Below are 20,642 nucleotides of genomic sequence, written 5' to 3'. Positions count from 1 at the left end.
TCATAAGAGAATGTTTTTCTCTTAAGCAATAATCCCAAAGAAACATGCCAGTGCTTCTTCTGTTTGATTTTGCATTTAAAATTCTAAGATTCCCTCTAACACTAAAAAAATCTATTTAATATTGTTTCTTTGAACATGGGTGAACATACAAAGCCAAAGGTCTTCCAACTCTTAGTTCTTGTACTGAAATCCAATTGTAGTATTTTTTAATGTTATTTTTTTTTGGGGTAGAAGCATCTAATAATTTAGTAAAGACTTCTTCCATCTAATAGTGGTATTTCATTTTTTTAAATGTGAAAAATGAATAATTATGTTGTGACTTTTTCCATGAAATTAATTTAGTAAAGACTTTTTCAACATTCTGTCAGTTAATAATTTGGTATTGACTTTCAGTTTACCATATGCTGAAACGTGTTCTTAGACATGTTTGATTGGTTGTTAGTCATAATGAGGTATGACTAGGCGTGATTAAGGCATTTAAATTATGGTGATCCACCACATTTTCTTGGACTAGAAATCTCGGAATGTTTTATTGGTTCAGTCGACATATAAATGCAGGAACCAATTGGAATTAATTAAGTGGATTATGATGTTTATCCATATGTAATCTACATCGAATGAGACCAATGAACCTGAAGTCAATTCTATCAATTCTCGGTACAGGGTTTTTGACGAATAGCGTGTGAATAATTAATTGAGGGGGAATTAGTCACTTTAGTCCCTGAATGGGGAACGATTCGTCAATTTAATCCCTGAATGCAGATAAATTGCAAAATAGTCCCTGAATGTAGACTTTGTTAGTCAATTTAGTCCCTGAATGCAGACTCCGTTAGTCAATTTAGTCCCTGAATGTAGACTTCGTTAGTCACTTTAGTCCCTGAAATTGACCATGCAGGGACTGTTTTGCATATTATCTGCATTCAGGGACTAAATTGACGAATCGTTCCCCATTCAGGGACTAAAGTGACTAATTCCCCTTAATTGAGTTGATACTACATTTTCCTACATTGTTAATTCGGTCAAACCAAGCAACCCATTCTGATTTTAAGTGCAAAAAAATCACTAATCCAAACTAAAATAAACCAATTGATAACCAAAGAAAAACTCAAATAGTTGAAGCTCATTAACAGATGAATTCAATTGATTAGTAATTGATTCAACTTAGGACCAATCGTTTGAGAGTTCATGAGAACTCAAATTTAAGGTTTTTCAAACTCATTTTTCGTGAGAACCGGAGATGAGAGTTAAGGAAAAAAAAATTGAACCAATTGATTTAAATTTCGTAAATTTTTTGATACTCTGAAGCTAGGTGCATCCCATAGACAAAATTTTTAATTAATTTTATTTTAAATAAATTAATACAAAAATTTGAGTCACATTGAATTATTGGATGATGAGTACATATTCAACAAAATTTCAAGGATGCCATTGTGTTCACCTTTAAACCTTTAAATTTTAAGGAATTCTTTGATACCCATTAACAAAATTGGTACCAATTGACTGTGATTGATTTTTTTTTTCTTCCCACTGTGAGCCATGAGTTAAAGAGAACTTGTGTGGTTACCTTTCCTTTTGTAAATTTAAAGAGGTGTAAAACAGCCTAAATTTTTGCAGTAATCTTGGCTTTTCACAGCATGATTATTTAAAGGTAGACATATCCAATACTTACTTTCTAACAAATTTCCATATTACCATGACTCATGTACCTTGTGAATTGGAGGATTAACAAAAAAAAAAAGGGGAATTAGTCACTTTAGTCCCTGAATGGGGAACGATTCGTCAATTTAGTCCCTGAATGCAGATAATATGCAAAACAGTCCCTGCATGGTCAATTTCAGGGACTAAAGTGACTAACGAAGTCTACATTCAGGGACTAAATTGACTAACGGAGTCTGCATTCAGGGACTAAATTGACTAACAAAGTCTACATTCAGGGACTATTTTGCAATTTATCTGCATTCAGGGACTAAATTGACGAATCGTTCCCCATTCAGGGACTAAAGTGACTAATTCCCCAAAAAAAAAAGGGGAATTAGTCACTTTAGTCCCTGAATGGGAGAGGATTCGTCACTTTAGTCCCTGAATGAAGAGAAATTGCAAAACAGTCCATGCATGGTCAATTTCAGGGACTAAAGTGACTAACGGAGTCTACATTCAGGGACTAAATTGACTAACGAAGTTTGCATTCAGAGACTAAATTGACTAACAAAGTCTACATTCAAAGACTATTTTGCAATTTATCTGCATTCAGGGACTAAAGTGACGAATCCCTTCCGATTCAGGGACTAAAGTGACTAATTCCCCAAAAAAAACTTGAACCATTAAATTATGAATGGTTGAATTTTGAAAAAATATTTTCTTTGATACCCATCAACAAATGTGGCACCAATTGATTATGATTGATCTTTTTTCCACTATGAGGAAAGAAAACTTGTGTCGTTATCTATCATTTTCTAAATTTAAAGAGGTGTACACCAACCTAATCTTTTGTAGTAATCAATCTATCTTGGCTTTTCACAGCATGAACATTACATATTATACTAAACTAGTATGAAGTCAAAAAATGGAAGAGGAATTCATTCAAATTGCTGCAAATATACATCCGTATAACCTCTATGAGTTTCTTTCATATGTATAAAATCAATAAAAAACAAAACAAAATCAAAATTTCTGTAACAAATAATAGGCCCCAGAAACAGTGCAAAGAATGAATATATGCCTAACAAGTATATGATTTCCTTCATTTACATGTGTATCCATTCATTATAGAAAAGACTTTTCCCAAGGCATTAACCCTGTTGTAGGATGAGCAAAATAAGACAAAAGATAGTCCTTTAAGCCAGTATCCCAAACCTCACAAAACCTTAACCTCCAATTAGGTGGTTCAATAGCTTCTGTTCCAAGTCCTGGTGCTCTATCCTTTGAACCTTTGTTTTGATCCTCTTGCCAATCAGCAACATAAGTAGCAACTCTTCTGTAAAACTTTTGTTTAAAACTCTCCCAAACTTGATACTTGTAATGGTTCACTATAGCACTACCTTCAGGCATGTTATAGTAATCATATCCCTCCTTGAGTTGAAAATGATGCACCACATTCAGAAGATTCGCGTCAAGCATATCCGGCCGCACAATGGATTTGTGCCGCTCGGGGCTCTGAAGTCTACATGTGTATCCTATAGTAACCCCTTGTTTAGGTTTTGAATTCAAACCAGAAGGTCCAAAACTATGACAAGTTGTTCTTATCTCAGCAATCGTCGTTGAAGACGAGAAATTCGCAACCATTGATCTCAACGATTTCTCACCAGGAACACTGCTACTACTACCTTCCCTAATCCGATTATTACGACGAAACTCATTAGGAAAATAGAAAAACTCATCAACATCAAAGAAACCAACCCATTTACACTCCTCTCTAGCTTTCAAAGCACAATGAGAAAACCCTGCTTCTTGTGTCTTAATCCAAGGCCAAACTTTTCTACTAACATTATACCCTTCAGAATCAAGATCATTAATCACCTTTTCAATATCATCATCACTATTATTATCATAGATAAACCAACGCTCCACACCAAGCCAAGAATGATACATAATCCATTCCCTTAATGCATAACCTTGATTCCAAACCATAGTACAAACACAAAGCTCAAATTTTTCACCATTCTTCTTCCTATAATCACTTCCACCACCAATCCTAGCCACAGAAGGCAAAAGGGTCCTCACTGGATGCCTCAAATTCCCACTCAAATGACTCACCGTAACGCGAACGCCACGGGCTTTTTCGGGCTTATTCATCACACTTTGTGGCAAAACACACCTCACAAGCTCTTGTGCCACAGAAACTGCTTTTGTACTAAGCAAAAAAGCAGCACCAGCACCATCTTTATGAAAACTTCTCAACCCAAAATGGCATCGAAAATTCGTCGGATCGGAGATCTTATGCGGCCTAAGATTCAACCCTTTCACAAAAACAACAACAGTGTCACCATCTAAACTAGCTTCATACGCTACTCTATCCCAAGATTGAGGTGTCTGATTCTTCAAAACAGCAAAACTCCGATGACCCACTTCGCCGGAACGCCGCAAGTCAACAACTTTAACCCCACCGGAGATAGTTGAATTCGTTTGAGGAAATGGGCACCTTGCTATAGATCGAAATTCATCGTAAAAATCCATAGACAAAACCGGTTCAGCATGAACATCAAGAACCGGTTTAGTTGAACCGTTGTTTTCTAGAGTATAATAAACACACTCAAGTGATTCATGGGGTTGGTTTATTTTGTTGAAAATCATGAGGTATTGATTTGGGAAGAGGATTTGGTGTTGAAGAGATAAAGAAAGTGTGGTTTTTGATGTGGTTTTTGTAGAAGGTTGAAGAGGGTCAAAGATGGAATTACTTGCTGAAGAATAGAGAAGTGATAAAGTAGAGGGTTTGTGAGTGAAAAAACCATGATAATTTGATAGGAAAATTAAGAAGATGAAGAATGAAAAACAGAGAAAAAGTGACCTTGATGATATGTGAAGATGTTTTGTTGGTACAACTCTTTTTCTTTTGCGTCTTTGTTCTGTGTCCATTTTTGAATTTTGATGAATCTCTTTGTTTTTGTGTGAGTTTGTGGAAGAATGAATGAAAATAATAAGATTAATAATAAGATTGTGGTGTTGGTGTGTTGGTGATAGGAGCAAAAAGAATTTTTGGTGTATTGAAATTGAGTTGCCAAAGTGGAAAGAAAGAAGAAAGAAGAAAGAAAGAAGGTTCTTTCTCTCTATCTAGACTGGACCAATGGGGGTAGTAGTGGAATAAAAAAATGTTAGAATTGAATTGGGAGAATTACACCGATTAATTGAGGAGATTAATATGTTTCATAACATGACTAATTATTAGGAAGAAATAAGTTTAATTTATGATGGAACAATTTTGGTCAAACTATAAAATTTTAGACTATCAAAATTTTGGTAATAATTATAACACTTTTTGAAATAAATTTATTTATTTTAATACTTTAACCAATGAGTTGAAGACATGAATTAACATTCTCCTTAATAAAAGAGTAAGGGTCATGTTAACTTGTGCCCTTAGAGCACGTGTTAAGTAACCTAAATAAAACAATTTTGCATTGGAAAACACAATATAACAACTCCTTAATAAAAGAGTAAGGATCATGTTAACTTGTGCCCTTAGAGCACGTGTTAAGCAACCTAAATAAAACAATTTTGCATTGGAAAACACAATATAACAACTTTTAAGAAGTTGAATGCACGTCTTTTAATATGTGTATATCTATAATGAGTATCTTAACATGTGCCTTGAGGGCACAAGTTAACCTTAGCCAAAGAGTAAAAAAGATTGAGAGAGGTAAAAAAAAAAAAAATTTCAAAACCAGTGGAGATTCTAGTTCCAGAGAAGAAGCTGTTTAAACTTTAACGGATATTGTGTTCATCATGTCTCGTCATTTACACTCATTTTAGCGCGTGATACTTGCTTTATTTATGGATGCGTGATCCTTGCTGGTTCATGATATTCTATACTCCCTCCGTCCCATATTACTTGATTTAGTTGACTCCGTCACGTATGCCAATGCACAATTTTAAACTTAAATTTCTTTAATAATCTAGTAGAAAAAATTACGAAAATTTGATATTTTGAAAATATTAATCGAGACGAATCTAACAACATTTTATATGCTATATTTTGTTTTTATATGTTAGTAGAAAAATAGAGTCAAAGCATGTTACATGAATAGTGCAAATATTCTAAATAGGTCAAGTAATATGTGACGGAGGGAGTATATAGTAACTAATAAATAATTTTTATATTAAGTAATTAAGTAATATTGACTTTTACCAAATAAATTAAGAAAGTAGATATTTAGTACTCCCTCCGTTTCAAAATGAGTGTCGCTTTAGCCAAAAAAATTTGTTTCAAAATGAATGTCGCTTTCGGTTTTCAATGCAATAATAACTTTTTCTTTTCAATTGTACCCTTCAATTAATACTATGTTACACTACTTTCAAAGTATTATTTTTTCTTTAATGAAAAACAAACCAATAGTTGATTAGGATAATTTGGTAAAATTGCTATGACATTTGACTACTTTATTCCATTCCTTAATTTGTGTGCAATTGGCTAAAGCGACACTCATTTTGAAACGGAGGGAGTAGTATATTAAATTTGTTAGTATAATTGATATTACTATTTTAAATTTATTTAAGTTTATCTATCCTACAAAAAAATGTTTATATATTAGAGAATATTTTTTGTTATAATATTTGTTGGTTTGTGCATAAAAACATAAAATATTTTTTTTTCCTTCAACCCTACGGTTCTCAATCGAAGGGATCTTGATAATGTGGAGTACGATTCATCAGGTAATAACGTGTAGGAATTGTTATACTCATGAATCATCAAACTCAAGTTCTCTTAATGATTTGTTATTTGATGAAACCCATTAAACACTGGAGTTGAATCACTTGATTATAAAATGAGTTTTTCTATCGTGTGTAAATTTTGCACATGTTAAACAATTTAAAATGGTAAACTTGTTTTGCAATTTGTGCATTTTATATTAAAAATATGACTTTTCAATAAATAATTTGTGTTTTTCAATAAAAAGTTATTACTTTTAGTTATTTTAACAAGTGCAATATTGCAAATTGGTTATTTTGATAAAAGGTAATTATTGTAGTTAAAAATTTAAAGAATATTGTTTCAATGTTTTTCAAAAGAATATTCTATAGAAAGGAAGAATATTTTTCATCCAAGGGAGTCTTATTTAAAAGAAAGAGATAGGATGACCACACTACCTAAGGTAAAAGAAAAAATAGCACTCCAAAGAGAGTAAATGAAAAAAAAGAGAGTAGTAAATGGTGATGCACCATAAAAAGAAGGGAAATGTTTGATATAACGGTGTGTATGTTAGAATCACGTAGACCATTTTTTTGCTCTTGTGCTCCTCTGTTTTCTTTCTTGGGGAGCATAGTGATCAACATTGTTCTTTTCCATCTTAGTATCAGATCAAGTCTTTCATATATCTTTTCAAGATCCCGTCTAGATCAAGTCCCTATCTCATTTGGCTGGTATTCATCTGGGTTGTGATAGTTCACCTGATAGAAAGCGCCCTAGCTGACATTATTTGTACTCCAGATCAACGTCTAGGAAAGTTATGCACGATGCATCAATACAATTGTTAACTGAGCGCCTACCCTCAAATGTGGACGAGCCATTTGTAACACCCTATTTTCCGACGATAATTATTAGATAATAAAAATAAATTTAATATTTAGGATGTTGCAAAACTTCACATGATATCATATATTAGTATAAATTTTCATTTTAAATAATAATTTCAACAGCGCAAAACAATCCTCTAATGTCATTAAAAAATTTCTTTTGTCGTTCTACATCGAAATAGAAATAACAACAGTTCTCAAGATTTAAACTCAAAGATAACAACGTCAACTCCAGCCCTAGTGTTACAATAGAGAAATTCTTAGGTGAGCTATAACCCAACACATCAGTTTTACATCCATCCAATTAAAACACAACACGTCATTAAAATAAAAAATTAAAAACTTAAAATCAGATATTTTTTCATTAGTTTTAATCTTCTCTCTCCACTTTTCTTAAACTGCACCACCATCCCAATTTTTCTTGAGAAATTTTCCATTTTTATGGAATTCTCTTATTTTCTTGAATTTTTTTTTCTTCAGATTTTTGGTATGTGTTGTGAAACACTTCAACAAACAAGTTTTGCTTTGGGTTTATTTCTTTATCAATTTTTACTGAAATTTATAAATAAGATCAAATTGTGAAACAAAATTCACTTTACAATTCAATTTTCTCAGTTGGGTTAGAAATTCAACGATCAAGCAAAATATTAAATGAAAATTAATATTTAAAAGTGATAAGAGGAACAAGAAGAGGAGTAGGGACTATGTTTTGCCATTGTTAGATAGAAAAGAAAGAGAAACCATGGCTGACGACAGAATATGTTATCTCCCGTTTCCATTTTCTGATTTAATTAAATTAAATCATTTTTTAAGCTTAATAACACATGTCATATGTTAATTGGATGGGTGTAAGAATGATGTGTTGGGTTAGAGTTCACCTAAGAATTTCTCGTTACAATATCAGAGCTTGTAGTGACTACAGTGACTACATGCTTATTCAACTACCAAATAACAGAACTAAACGGAGGGCATCCCCTCGTCCACACCTTCTAAAACGTCTCACCGCTACTCCTCGTCAACCTGAGTATCTGTACTAAAAGTACAACCACCATACATAAAACAACACAACAAAATAGGGGGTGAGAAATCCTGCCATAACATAATAATAGGGAAAAACATGTACATTAGATAAATTTTATAGGAATACAATCTCTACTATCGCATCACTCTCAACAGTTATTATGTATAATCTCTTCTTTTTACAAATCACGACATCACATCATTTTCACACATAAACAATTAGCATAAACGTCAACAATTACACATCATTCACGACGTCACCAAATTACAAAATATCATCATGTATATGCGAAGATGCAACTCTTTCCTAACACTTATATGCATGTCGGTACCGGTCTCTACTCATCAAAATTGTATGTCAGAGTTATGTTACTGAACATACACGTCACCAGAATCGTCACCAGAATCCTAATCATGATATGATGCATGAAAAAACTCACCAAATATAACACCATATAACTTATATATTTACTCACTAATAACGTCACCAAAATTTATATAATTACCCACCAACAACGTCACCAGAATTATATAATTACTCACCAACAACGTCACCAGAATTTATGTAATTACTCACCAAAAACGTCACCAAAATTTATATAATTACTCACTAATAACATCACCAGATCAATTTATATGTTTACTCACCAATATCATCATCATTAATCATATATCGTCTCCTCTCTATACAACTAGGTTCTCCCCACCATCGTCATTAACTCTTCATACTTATTCTTTCCATTAAAGCGACTTTATATCTTATTACCTCGTTCTCAGATTCGTCGTCATCTATACATCGATCATTCTCTTAACCTTAACTTCGTTCTATTTTAAAGTTACTTCCTCATCTTATAGTTACTTTCGACTTAAGCAACTTTCCTCACTAAAACTTCATTATAATTTAAGGGGTTATTCTCTCGATACCGGTCATTATTATTATCGTCAAACATTATAACTATTACCTCATTCACTCTTATCATCCTTCATTCATTCTAACTTAGGTCATTATATCTCTAGTGATTCGTTATCTTGCCTCATCGCTAATATCACCCCTACATTATTCATTAATTAACACACAACTTTCTATTTCAATTCTATTTCGTCTTATCAATTCTCTCAACATCATCTATCCTCTTAAATCGACCACACTTATTTCATTTTAATCTAAGGTCGTTACTTCACCAATATCATTCTTCCTAACATTATCCCCTACGTTAACTTACACCTTTATATTTCCAATTACCTTTGTCTTATCCCTTCACCTAGCAACTTCATATATTGACTTATCTTCTCCACCGTCTACTGCCTTAGGCTACTAACATCATATGCTTATTTTACTTAGTTTTTGTACTCTTTAATTTTAACTTATGTTATTAGACTTAACCTTTATTTCTATGTTCTTTTATTACCTCAACCTCCTGTCTATGAACTATGCCTAATACAATCCCCTTTTCTTCATTAAGTGTCTAGTTCGACCTCGCTATTTACACCGTTATGATCTTGTCCAATTATTCATGAGTAACTTGACATTCATCCTTACTGCGACTGACACCCTTCACCATATCCCTTTATTCAACGTACTCCCCTCTATCATCGGTTACCTACACCTCATCATATCTTTATCATTACCATTTACCTTGACTCTTCTTCTCTTCAACCTAACAACTTTCTTACATTCTCGCTCTTCATATATACTCGTTGCTGCATTTATCTTTTACTCTAATTAACTATTATTTTCATCTTTATTAGTTCGTGAATTAACCTCTTACAACTCTCTCTACTTTACCTTCAAGTCTTTCATAAGCATCATTTATTACGTCGTTCATTGTTCATCGTCGTCATATAACATTTATACTATCATCGACTTTATATCATCATCATCATCATAATCATCATCATCATCATCATCATTATTCTCCCCTCCACTTATCACAATTTAATCCATCCTCCCTCACTTTTTTATTACTTCTATTCCTCACCTCCCATCTCTATTATTTATTATTTTACCATCTCTCCACTCTTCATTTAAATTTCTATGTAGTCATAATAACTATCAGAACACTATTTTTCTCAACAATACTATAAAACATCAAGCAAATTGCATTTTCATCGTAATAATAATTACGACTCTACTTATTTTCTTTATTAGATTAAATAAATAAAATTCGGGGTGTTACACATTCTACCTTACTTGGTGGGAGCATCAAGGCATAATGCCTCATCAAGGCACTTTTCAGAATCCACAACAAGAATATCATAACTTGAAAGAAGTTCTCGCCTAGTTCATAAAAGTGTCACAAGACAGCATCAAGTCCTTGATCGAAAGAAAATAAGCTCCCCAAAAACAAGAGCATGACTTAGAATAAATTCTTGCTCAGTTCATGAATGTGTCGCAAGAAAACATCGAGGCCTTGGCTAAAAGTCAAGAAGCTGCCAACGAGAATAGTGAGGCACCTTTCAATAGCTTAGCAAAATATCTTGGATGACTCTCCAAAGAACCCGATAACATGTCTAATAATTGCTTTGTAGGCAAAGAAAATCACAAAATATATGAGTTTGAGAAGAAATTGATTGGTATGGAGATTGAGTGTCATGCCATTATGGTAGAAGAAGAAGGAAATTGGAAAAATTAAAATAAAAGCAAAGAAGAAAAGTCACAAGTTAGACATGTCGATCTCTATACAAAACTTGAGACTCAACCATTGGAGAGTCAGAGGAAGATGCATTTGCACCAAGAGTTTCAGTTCAATAAGAAATGAGAGCACAAATTCCAAAAGCTTACTGATTGGAGCATACGAACATTTGCTTCTCTATGATAAATTCATGGAATTCCTACTAAACAAGAGGAAAAAGAAGGCTAACTTTCTTTCATATAAGTCACCCTAACAGTGGTTAAGGCGTCACTCTAATGACGTTAAATAAATGCTACATGAGACACAACTCATGGGTTCTTTTAGCATTTCTTTTTACAATTCAGTCAATTTTTATTTTCCATATAGTCTTAGGTATACAACTAATTAGGACTTGATGTTTGATAATTTTTAATGTTGCATGTATTTATTTGCATAAGCATCATATTCTTTACAAATCAAATGAAAAAAATTGGTTTGCTCAGAAAATTGCTCTTGACACCAAGGCGAAAGGCTAGTTTATTTCCGAAAGTTCCAAAATTATTTTGATAGAGGGGGATGCAGCGGAAGATACATTCATCAAATCACCATATTTTTTCTTTATAACATAACCGGTGAGATTTTGAGCCAAATATATACCACTTTTTAACTTGTTTCTTTTGCATATGAGCGTTCATGTTTGAATGTTTATTTTTGAGAATTTGCAATGCTTCTCTACAATCTATTGGTCATATTTATATACAGATGAGACATGTTATTTGGTACTATAAACCTTTTCAAGCCACCCTAATTATATTTTATCCTTTTCTAATCCAGTTTGAGTCTCCATGCAATCTATTTGTTTCAACGACGAACCATATTACATGTTTTTGAACCTAAAATGTTTACATCTGTTTGACTTCTTTGGAGTTGTAAAGAAGTACTATAATGTTATTTAGTATTGGTTTGAAACTAAGTTTGGAGTTTGTTTTTGGAATTTACAAAATCTTAAATTTGGGCGTGGAGTACTAGTAGAAATAGGTTACTATCAAAAAGAAAAGAATTAAAAGAAAATGTAGACCAAACCATTCAAAAAATTGTCTACACACACAAAAAAAAAGTTCAAGAAATCAAAATTTGGTCTCTTAAAAAAAATAAAAATAATTCAATAAGTAGTTCTACTAACACACATGTTGTTGTGGCAAAAATGTGGAAGGCGGAGTCATGTTTAATGTATAAGGATCAGTAGAAGATATATAACCCCATTTCTTTTGTTTAGTCTACTTTTTCAAAATATATCTCACCTTAACCTAAGCCATTTTATAGCATAGAAAGACCTTTAATTATGTACGTTGATACTTGACTTTGAATGGTTGTTTAGAATATCTTCAAGTTTACAGTAATATGACATCAACATGTTGATGTAGCAGATTTTCCAGCACTACTTGCTATGAGTCGAGGAAGTGAATAGGGAATTGAGTGTAGTTTAAAGCATGGACCATATTCTCCAAGTCCACCCGATTGAATTCATGGAGAATGGAATCAATAAGTTAGTCGGAAGTCGTAGGTGGGACGAAATGAGGATCTGATCACCCTGTCAAAAAGGTATGGAACTTAAGTAATTGTAATTTTGAATGTATAGGTATTTTGTTACTTGATGAGAAGTGGGATTTTAATTTTGGTTTTATGATGACTCCCCATCATATAATGTTTTTTGTGTGTTTTGTCGAGTCTTTTTCAACTTATTTGAGGCATTTTTAGAGGTTCTATAGTGAGTTACTCATGATTTGGGAAACGTTTGGTAATATTTTATGGGTAGTGTTAACTTGTGCCCTTAGGGCACATGTTAAGAACCCAAAAAAAAGAAATATTGTCTAAAATTGTGTGCATTCAACTCATTAAAAAGTTAAGAATTAAATATAATGCACATCTTCCTATAAACAATTTCCATATTTGATTCATTAACTTGTGCCTTAAGAGCACAAGTTAACATTTCCCTATTTTATTTTGAGTCATTGTATTTCTCTTTCATTTCTATCGAGACAACTCTATGGGTGTTATTATTATTATTTTTATTTTTTTATAGATCATGGATATCAGCCAACCAAGACATCTAATGGAAGTTATGGAAGTTAGTAGATCAAGTACAATGCAGATGATGAAGACCAAATAAATTGGAGTAATTCTATCCCAAGCACGTCCAGAGATCAGGAATTCACCTTTTATGACTTAGCCTAACACACTTTAAGGCTTGCGAGAATTTAAGTCCGGTAGTAACCCTTGGGAGGAATTTTCACCAAGGGGCTTTGAGCCATAACTAGGATAAGTCTTACTTTTTTAGGCATCGTAAGTATAAACCTCAAATAGTAATTGGACTAGAAACATGTTCTACTAAATGAGAGCACTATGAGAGATGCGAGGAGCAAATAATATGCATGTGATTAGATACATATTTGGGGCATATCAAGTGAGGACACTCTTAAAGATGAGAGAAGTAAAATAACCCTTTAATTAAAATCAACCATTCTAATGGACTTCTATTTTCACACTCAACATGATTATATTAATTCTCATCCATGCCCTTGTTGCCCAACAATTGTGAAAATGGATCCTAAATTAATAAATGGTGAAACTTAAGTGCATTTGCATTAGTGTTTTTTTTTATTTTTTTTATTTATGGTTTTTTAACTAAAATACAGTTTTTGTGGTTATAACAAACTTTGAAAAAAATTATAGATTTGAGGAAATGATTTGTTGAGTTTATTTAAGCATTATAGAAAAACACAAAATCACCTAAATTTTATCCATAAGCCAATTGGGATTTAAAGGATCATGAATGGAATTGTGATTATGATTGTGATTGTACTCATCCCATGGTCAAGTTTTGAAGTGTGCTAAGCTGACTACAAATTATAGCAGCCTTCGCCATCGAAATGCATTTTTATATAGTAAATGAAGGATTTTTTTTTTTTTTTTTATCATTTTTGTTGAAATGCTGTCGTAAATCAATTGAGAGTTTTTTTTTTACATAATGCGTGTTAATTTAATCTTGATTAATATTTGGAATTCAAATTGATTGAGACTGCTGTATCGTGCAAAGCCTCATTTCTCTACCCATTGTTTCTTAATAATTTTTGGTAGAACGCATTTATATAAGTCAAACAAAATTAAACTTTAATTATCATAATTCGGATATTTGCTTCTATTCCCTTCTTGATGAAATGTTAATAGATATGGACCAGTTCTCTTTTTTTTAAAAAAAGATAAGGACCCGTTCTAATATTATTATATTATAGAATAATTCAAACGGAACATTTGGGGTCTTCTTCTTACATGCAAATAAAATAAGATAAAATAAAAATCAGTATATGGACAACTTGTTCCAACAAATACCTAAAGACAGTGGGTTTATATGTCCTTTCCACCAATTATTACCAAGTTATAATCTTATATACATGTATATGATAATGATAATGATAATGCAAGTTTTTGGCAATACAACAAAATTAAGGGACAACAAACAAGAACAAAATTGGCTTTATACCTTGCTAGGTATGATGTCCACATGAATACAAGATAGTTTCTTTTTCCTTTTTCTACTTCTTGTTAATTATTTAGTTATGACATAGTTGTCAGAAATGGATGAAGACACTGATAAAATTCTTTACCTTATCCTAAAGCAATGCCGAACTTTTTCTTACTTAAGTAGTAGAAACATTTCTTGTCATAAAAAAGTGACAAAATTGAACTATCAATCTCAATTTTCATTGTTGTTAACAAACACTACTTTATATTTGTTGGCAATATATTATTCGGTAATTTTGTACTTTCCACCTCTTAGTGTGTTTAACACGCTATTTTTTTAGTTTGGCATTTGAAATATTATATTTTAAATGAATTTCTTTAATCAAATTGATCAAACAATCCCATTATTTGTAAAACAAGCTACCTTGCCAATCTTGCAGAAACATGCAAAGTCCAAATAAGTGAGTTGGATTGCATTAAAATTGGTCCAAGTCCCTTATAGGTTTTTGTCCATTATTGATCAAATTAATATTTTTATTTTGACCACAAAAGAATTGTTTTTTTAGTTACAAAATAAAATTATTGTTTAAATGATTTTACTCTTTCCATTTTCTTTTCTTTATTTTTTTAATGATAATTTTCACTTTTCTATTGTTTTACATATTGAATTGAATAGGGAATAGTATAAACGTAAAGAGATAATTTATATGCACAAAGATTGTAAATTTATTTGAATTTAGTTAATATTACACATGCATCAAATAATATGTTGTCACATAATTAGATACATGTGTAAAATAATTTTACATTATCAATGTACACTAATTAATCTCAGTTTATTTTACACATGCGTCCAATCAAATTACATTACAAAGCTATATTTTTATAGGTTAATTCGTAAAATATCTCATTCTTTAATTGAATATATATGTAATATTTTTTTTTACACTATTCAAAAGAAAATAGGGAATGTCCGTTTTTTCTGTTTATTTATTCAGAAGCGCTTTCTATTTACGTGACCATGTTCTCTTTCTCTACGTTTCACGCGCACACACATATAACATGATTTGCATTGCCTCTTTCCAGCTATTTTCTTTTTGAACGGATCAATTTATTGGAGAGGAGAATTCATTTGAGAAAATAGAGTCCACTGCACTAGCAAGGACAATACTTTCATAACATATAGTCCACAAAGCTCCAACTGATCGAGTCATAAGCTTTCTCAAAATCAACTTTAAAAATGAGATAATCCTTCTCAAACATCCTAACTAAATCCACAACGTCATTCACCATCACTACTCCATCCACCAACTGTCTACCCTTGATGAAATCCGTTTGATTAGGAAAAATAAGTTTATCCAACACAGAAGCCGACCTCTTCGTCAGATTTTTCCAATCAACTTATAAAGGGACCCAAGGAGCGAGATGGGGTGGAAATATCCAAGACTTTAAAGAGTGTCCACCTTTGGAATTAAAGCCACGCAATAAGAGGCGAAACTCCTTGGGAGAGAAACACTAGAGTAAAACTGTTGAAAAAACACCCACACCTCTTCTTGGAGGAGGGTGCATCAATTTCTTGAAGAAAGTAATATTAAACTCATCTAGCCATTGCCTTTTATTACCATCACTAAGTGCAACCGCTGCTTCAATCTCTTCAAGTGAAAAAGGAGCAGTCAAAAAGGAACTCTCCTTCAAAGATATACCCAGAAATTCAAAACCCTCAATTAAAGGCCCATGATGACTATGATCAGAAAAATAATATGAGAAAAACCTAACCACCTCTCCCCTAACCCCAGTTACATCCTCTACCCAAGAATCCCCCACACTCATAGTCAAAATGGAATTTCTTCTACAACGTTGCCTTGCACATGAATGATAGTACCCCGTGTTAGCGTCACCTTCCTTCAACCAACTAACTCTTGATATTTGAAATAGCTAGGTCTCCTTAACTTTCACAAACTCCCGTAGGCCACACTAGAGGTGTTCAAATCCAAACCGATCCAAAATAAAACTGCAAACCGATCCAAAACAACTGCACACCGTAAAAAACTGAATATTTTTGTATGCATTTGGATGTTTTGTAAAAACCGCTAAGATCGGATCGGATTTCGGATCACTTTCTCATAACCGAACCAAACCGAACCGAAAAAAAGTAAATGTTAATACATATTTATTCTTTTATTAGTAATATACTGCAATATTCGGATGTTATCTCTTGGTTATAGGTGGAAAATCGGTGATGGTAATGATATTAATGTATGGAAAGACCCATGGATCCGCACTCGTCAGAATTTGCGGCCTACCACATTACCGGCAAGCAATCTCATCAATCTGACTGTCTCTCAACTTTTCAATCCAACAACCAACACTTGGAATCGTGACTTTATTGCTTCTATAATGAACACAAAAGACACATCTGATATTTGTAAGTTGCCTTTGCATTCTCGAACTCACTCTGATACCATAATATGGAATGCATCACCTAATGGATCATACACGGTTAAATCTGCGTATAAGATGTGCGTGAGTATTTCAGACCAGCGGTCAAATTATCATGTCTCAGGGGATTGGAAGTTGATATGGTCATTGTGTGTCCCGCCAAAAATCAAACATTTTTGCTGGAGATTGCTTCGCGGTTGTTTACCTACATGGTCTAATTTTCAAAGTCGTGGAGTTCATTGCCAGTCAACTTGTGTGGTCTGCAGTCGCGACCTGGAAGATGAAATGCACATGTTTATGCATTGTAAATTTTCTACAGATTGCTGGAAAGCATCGAATCTTTGGGGTAAGATAGCATCGTATATGACGTCAAACAGTAGTTTTTCCTCTATTATGTTTGTCATCCTTAGATCGCTTGAAGTGGAAAATCGTGCTGAATTTGTAGCTATATTATGGAGTATTTGGCGTGCGCGTAATGCTTCCTTATGGGAACAAAAACCAGTCAATGCACACACAGCTTGTGTTCTAGCATTGGATACTGTTCGAGATTTCATGTGGTGCAACCGCCCCAATGATACTATGCAGTCAGCTACTCCAGGATGGACTAAACCGCAAGTAGATTGGATAAAGTGTAATGTTGATTGTGCCCTTTTCGAAGCCGAAGGAAAACTTGGTGTTGATATCTGTTTTCGAGACAACCTTGGACATCTTATCCAAGCTCACTCAATGGTTTTTCCCTCTATTTCAACCGCAGCTGAGGGTGAAGCTACTGCTCTACAACAAGCTCTCCAAATTGCTCTCGATCTTGGTCTCAATCGCATTGTTTTTGAAACTGATTGTCAGCTTGTTGTGAATGATGTTCTTAGTAATAGCCCATATGTTAATGAGCTAGGAAGTTTACTCTCTAACTGTAGGACATTGCTTTTTTCTAATGCTACTTATGTTTTAGCTTATGTTAGGAGACAAGCTAATAGAGTCGCTCATAATCTTGCTCGAGCGTCTATATTACATGCTAGTCCCAGTATTTTCAATCATCCTCCCTATTGTATTGACTCTATTATTTTAGATGAAATGAAATGAGCTGTCTTTCCTTCAAAAAAAAAAAGTAATATATTGCATTATTATGTTGCTAGTTGTTTTTTAATCTTGTATATTACACTAATTTAATTTTATATATTAGTATTATATATGTTTAAAAAATAATTGATAATTTTCGTACAATAATTATAATTTTTAACTATGTTTTGCATCAAACCTATTATTTTACCTCGTTTGTGTAATATTAATAAAAAAATTATATTCATTAAAAAAAGTAAATAAAAAATATATAATTTGCATTTGGGATATAAAAAAAATGATCCAAACTAAACCGCATATATTTGGATTGGATCGGTTCGGATTTTTTTTAAAATAGTCATCCAAACCAAACCGAACCGCATGTGATTTTTATTTTGGATCGGATGACATTTTGCCTCAAAACCGATCCAAACTGTAGCACGAACACCCCTAGGCCACACAAGCCTTCACTCGAGTCTCACTATTAGGAATGGAAGGAGCTCCTTCCTCATCTCTAATGTTTAATTTGCTCGATCAATTGAGAAATCTGAAACTCCAAGTTTCGAAAGACTTCAATGTTGCATCTTTTAAGAGTCTCTTTGAGAGCATTGGTTTATCTTTTATCTTGAAAGTAATCAACCAAGAGCTACCACTTTCTTCAAAAAACTATTAACCACATCAAAGAAATCGGGGTGGTTAAACTAGAAATTATTAAACCTAAAAGGCTTAGGGCTCCATATCTGAGAAGAATACCTCAACATCACCTGACATCAATCTGAGATGTCTCTAGGTAAATCCCAGACACTAGCCACCCCTAACAGACCCCATCAATAATTTGAGAGAAGAATGTGATCAAGCCAGCTCATAGCCTCTTTACTAGGTCTCTCCCACGTAAACTGCCTCCCCAACAAGGAGGGGCCAAAAAGACCCATATGGGAAATGAAAGTACCAAAATCATGAACCTCCATTGAATCCCTTACTAAATACGCTGAATCACCAAGGGACCCTCTCAAGCGAATCAAGTGATTCCACGTTCTCCTTTTATCCGCTAGGGAACACTAGGCATAAACTTAACTATAAAACAACGGGATCCAAACACACCCCAAGAAAGACAGACACCCACAAACCTGACTCCTGAAAAAGAAAACGGATACTTCCCTTTAGTACAACACCAGATAGATAAGATACCTCCACTATTATCCATCGAAGGGGAGACACTCCACTAACAGTAGAATTCCGCCCAAAGCATGTGCACAAACTTTCATCCATTACTTCTAAAATCATGAATCTCACACTCTAGACACCCTATGTGCACTACTATCCTTGATCTCCAACTTAACAAACTCAGCAACTTCTAAAGCATCATACATATAAAAAGGACACCTTAGTCTTTTACTAATCATAAGAACTATCATTTCAACAGAGTTGTTGTGTGAAGCAATGGGTCCGTCAACTGTCTATCACCATATTTGAGTGGTCGTAGTGCCATATTAATATTTTAGAGAACTTAAAGTTTGAATGGTGGTTACACCATATTTGAGTGGTCTCAACACCATAACAGAGTGGTAACAATGCTATATTAAAGTGGTTTCAGTAGTAAAGAGTGGTCTCAGTACCATATTTGAGAGTGTAAATCTCGAACTGTTTTCTACAGTGCAGTAGTTAACCGCACAGTTGTAGTTGTGATTGTTTTATCCTAGAGGCGGTCTGGTTGATAGTTTGGCTTGAACAACTTTGAACAGTGACACGAAACATCTTAAAGAGAGCGATCTGGTCGTGACTCAACCGAGTAACAACTTCGGTAAATATTTTTGAAAAAGAAAGGAAAATTTGGAAATTCAAATACAATAGTTTGGAAATCCAAAAACAACAAGACCACAAATGTGTTGGATGCTTTTAGGAAGACATGCCAATCTGGGACAACTGTAAATATTTATTTCGTGAAGCAAGGTAAGGTTTCCGATGCATTCAGGCAAATATTCTAGTTTGGAAGATCAGACAATGTTATGGTTTTCAGAGTAGTCATATTTTGTAGAGCCTCATGGAAACCTTCCACTTCCGAGCAACTTCCAATGGCCAATGTCTCAAGACAAGTTAGATACTAAAAATCGGATGACAATTTAAACTTATCGCACCCGACAATATCCAACTCCTTAAGAGAATGTAGTCTTTGCATTACTTCATTTGGCAATTCCTCGATGTTTTGCAGTCGTTAATATACAGTTGTTGGAAAGCATGAATGTGAATCATTTCAGTTGGAAGCATCTTAAGTTTAGATTGTCTATGAAAACCAAGTATCTTTAAAGGAGAAGCAAGGTTTCTTAGGATTCCATCTGGAAAGTAAATCAACTCTTCATTATCACAGAAATGTAGGGATTCAAGATTGCCTAGTTTTTGAATTAAACTTGGTAATTGTTGATTGCCTTCCCCTTGGAAGACAGGGCAAAGGCCAACAAATCAGGACATTCAGTGATTTCAAGTGCTTTAAGATACGGAAACATTCCTCTTTCTTCCCTTGATAAGCCTATAAGGTTTGGCAACTTCTCCAAGAAAAGAGTTTACAAAGCCAATAAACCTCATGGGAAAGGTAACATAAATCATGTTGGATATTTTTAGATACTTTAGAGAAGGAAGTTTCCACAACTCCGGAAGGTTTAAACAACTCTTGCAATCCACAATCTCTAAAGAACTTAAATCGTTTAGAGAAGGGCTAGCTAGATATCCATTGTGGGAAATATGCACCTTTATATCCTCCCACACCAAATG

At 33.4% G+C, this 20,642-nt stretch overlaps 1 protein-coding gene across 1 annotated transcript; it reads right to left on the bottom strand.

Moving 5' to 3' along the window:
- Window positions 1-2,551: 2,551 nt before the first annotated feature.
- On the bottom strand, window positions 2,552-4,708 carry LOC146921266 (glycosyltransferase family protein (DUF23)). The gene has a single exon (XM_085714686.1). The coding sequence runs from the start codon at window positions 4,570-4,572 to the stop codon at window positions 2,764-2,766; it is 1,809 nt and encodes a 602-aa protein (XP_085570812.1). The 5' UTR covers window positions 4,573-4,708; the 3' UTR covers window positions 2,552-2,763.
- Between the last annotated feature and the right edge of the window lie 15,934 nt (window positions 4,709-20,642).

This window comes from Medicago sativa, chromosome 5 (genome assembly GCF_051527215.1).
Source record: "Medicago sativa cultivar Bolivia chromosome 5, Bolivia_mono, whole genome shotgun sequence".
In the NCBI taxonomy this organism is placed as follows: domain Eukaryota; kingdom Viridiplantae; phylum Streptophyta; class Magnoliopsida; order Fabales; family Fabaceae; genus Medicago; species Medicago sativa.
This window is presented reverse-complemented; position numbering and strand designations above follow the sequence as displayed.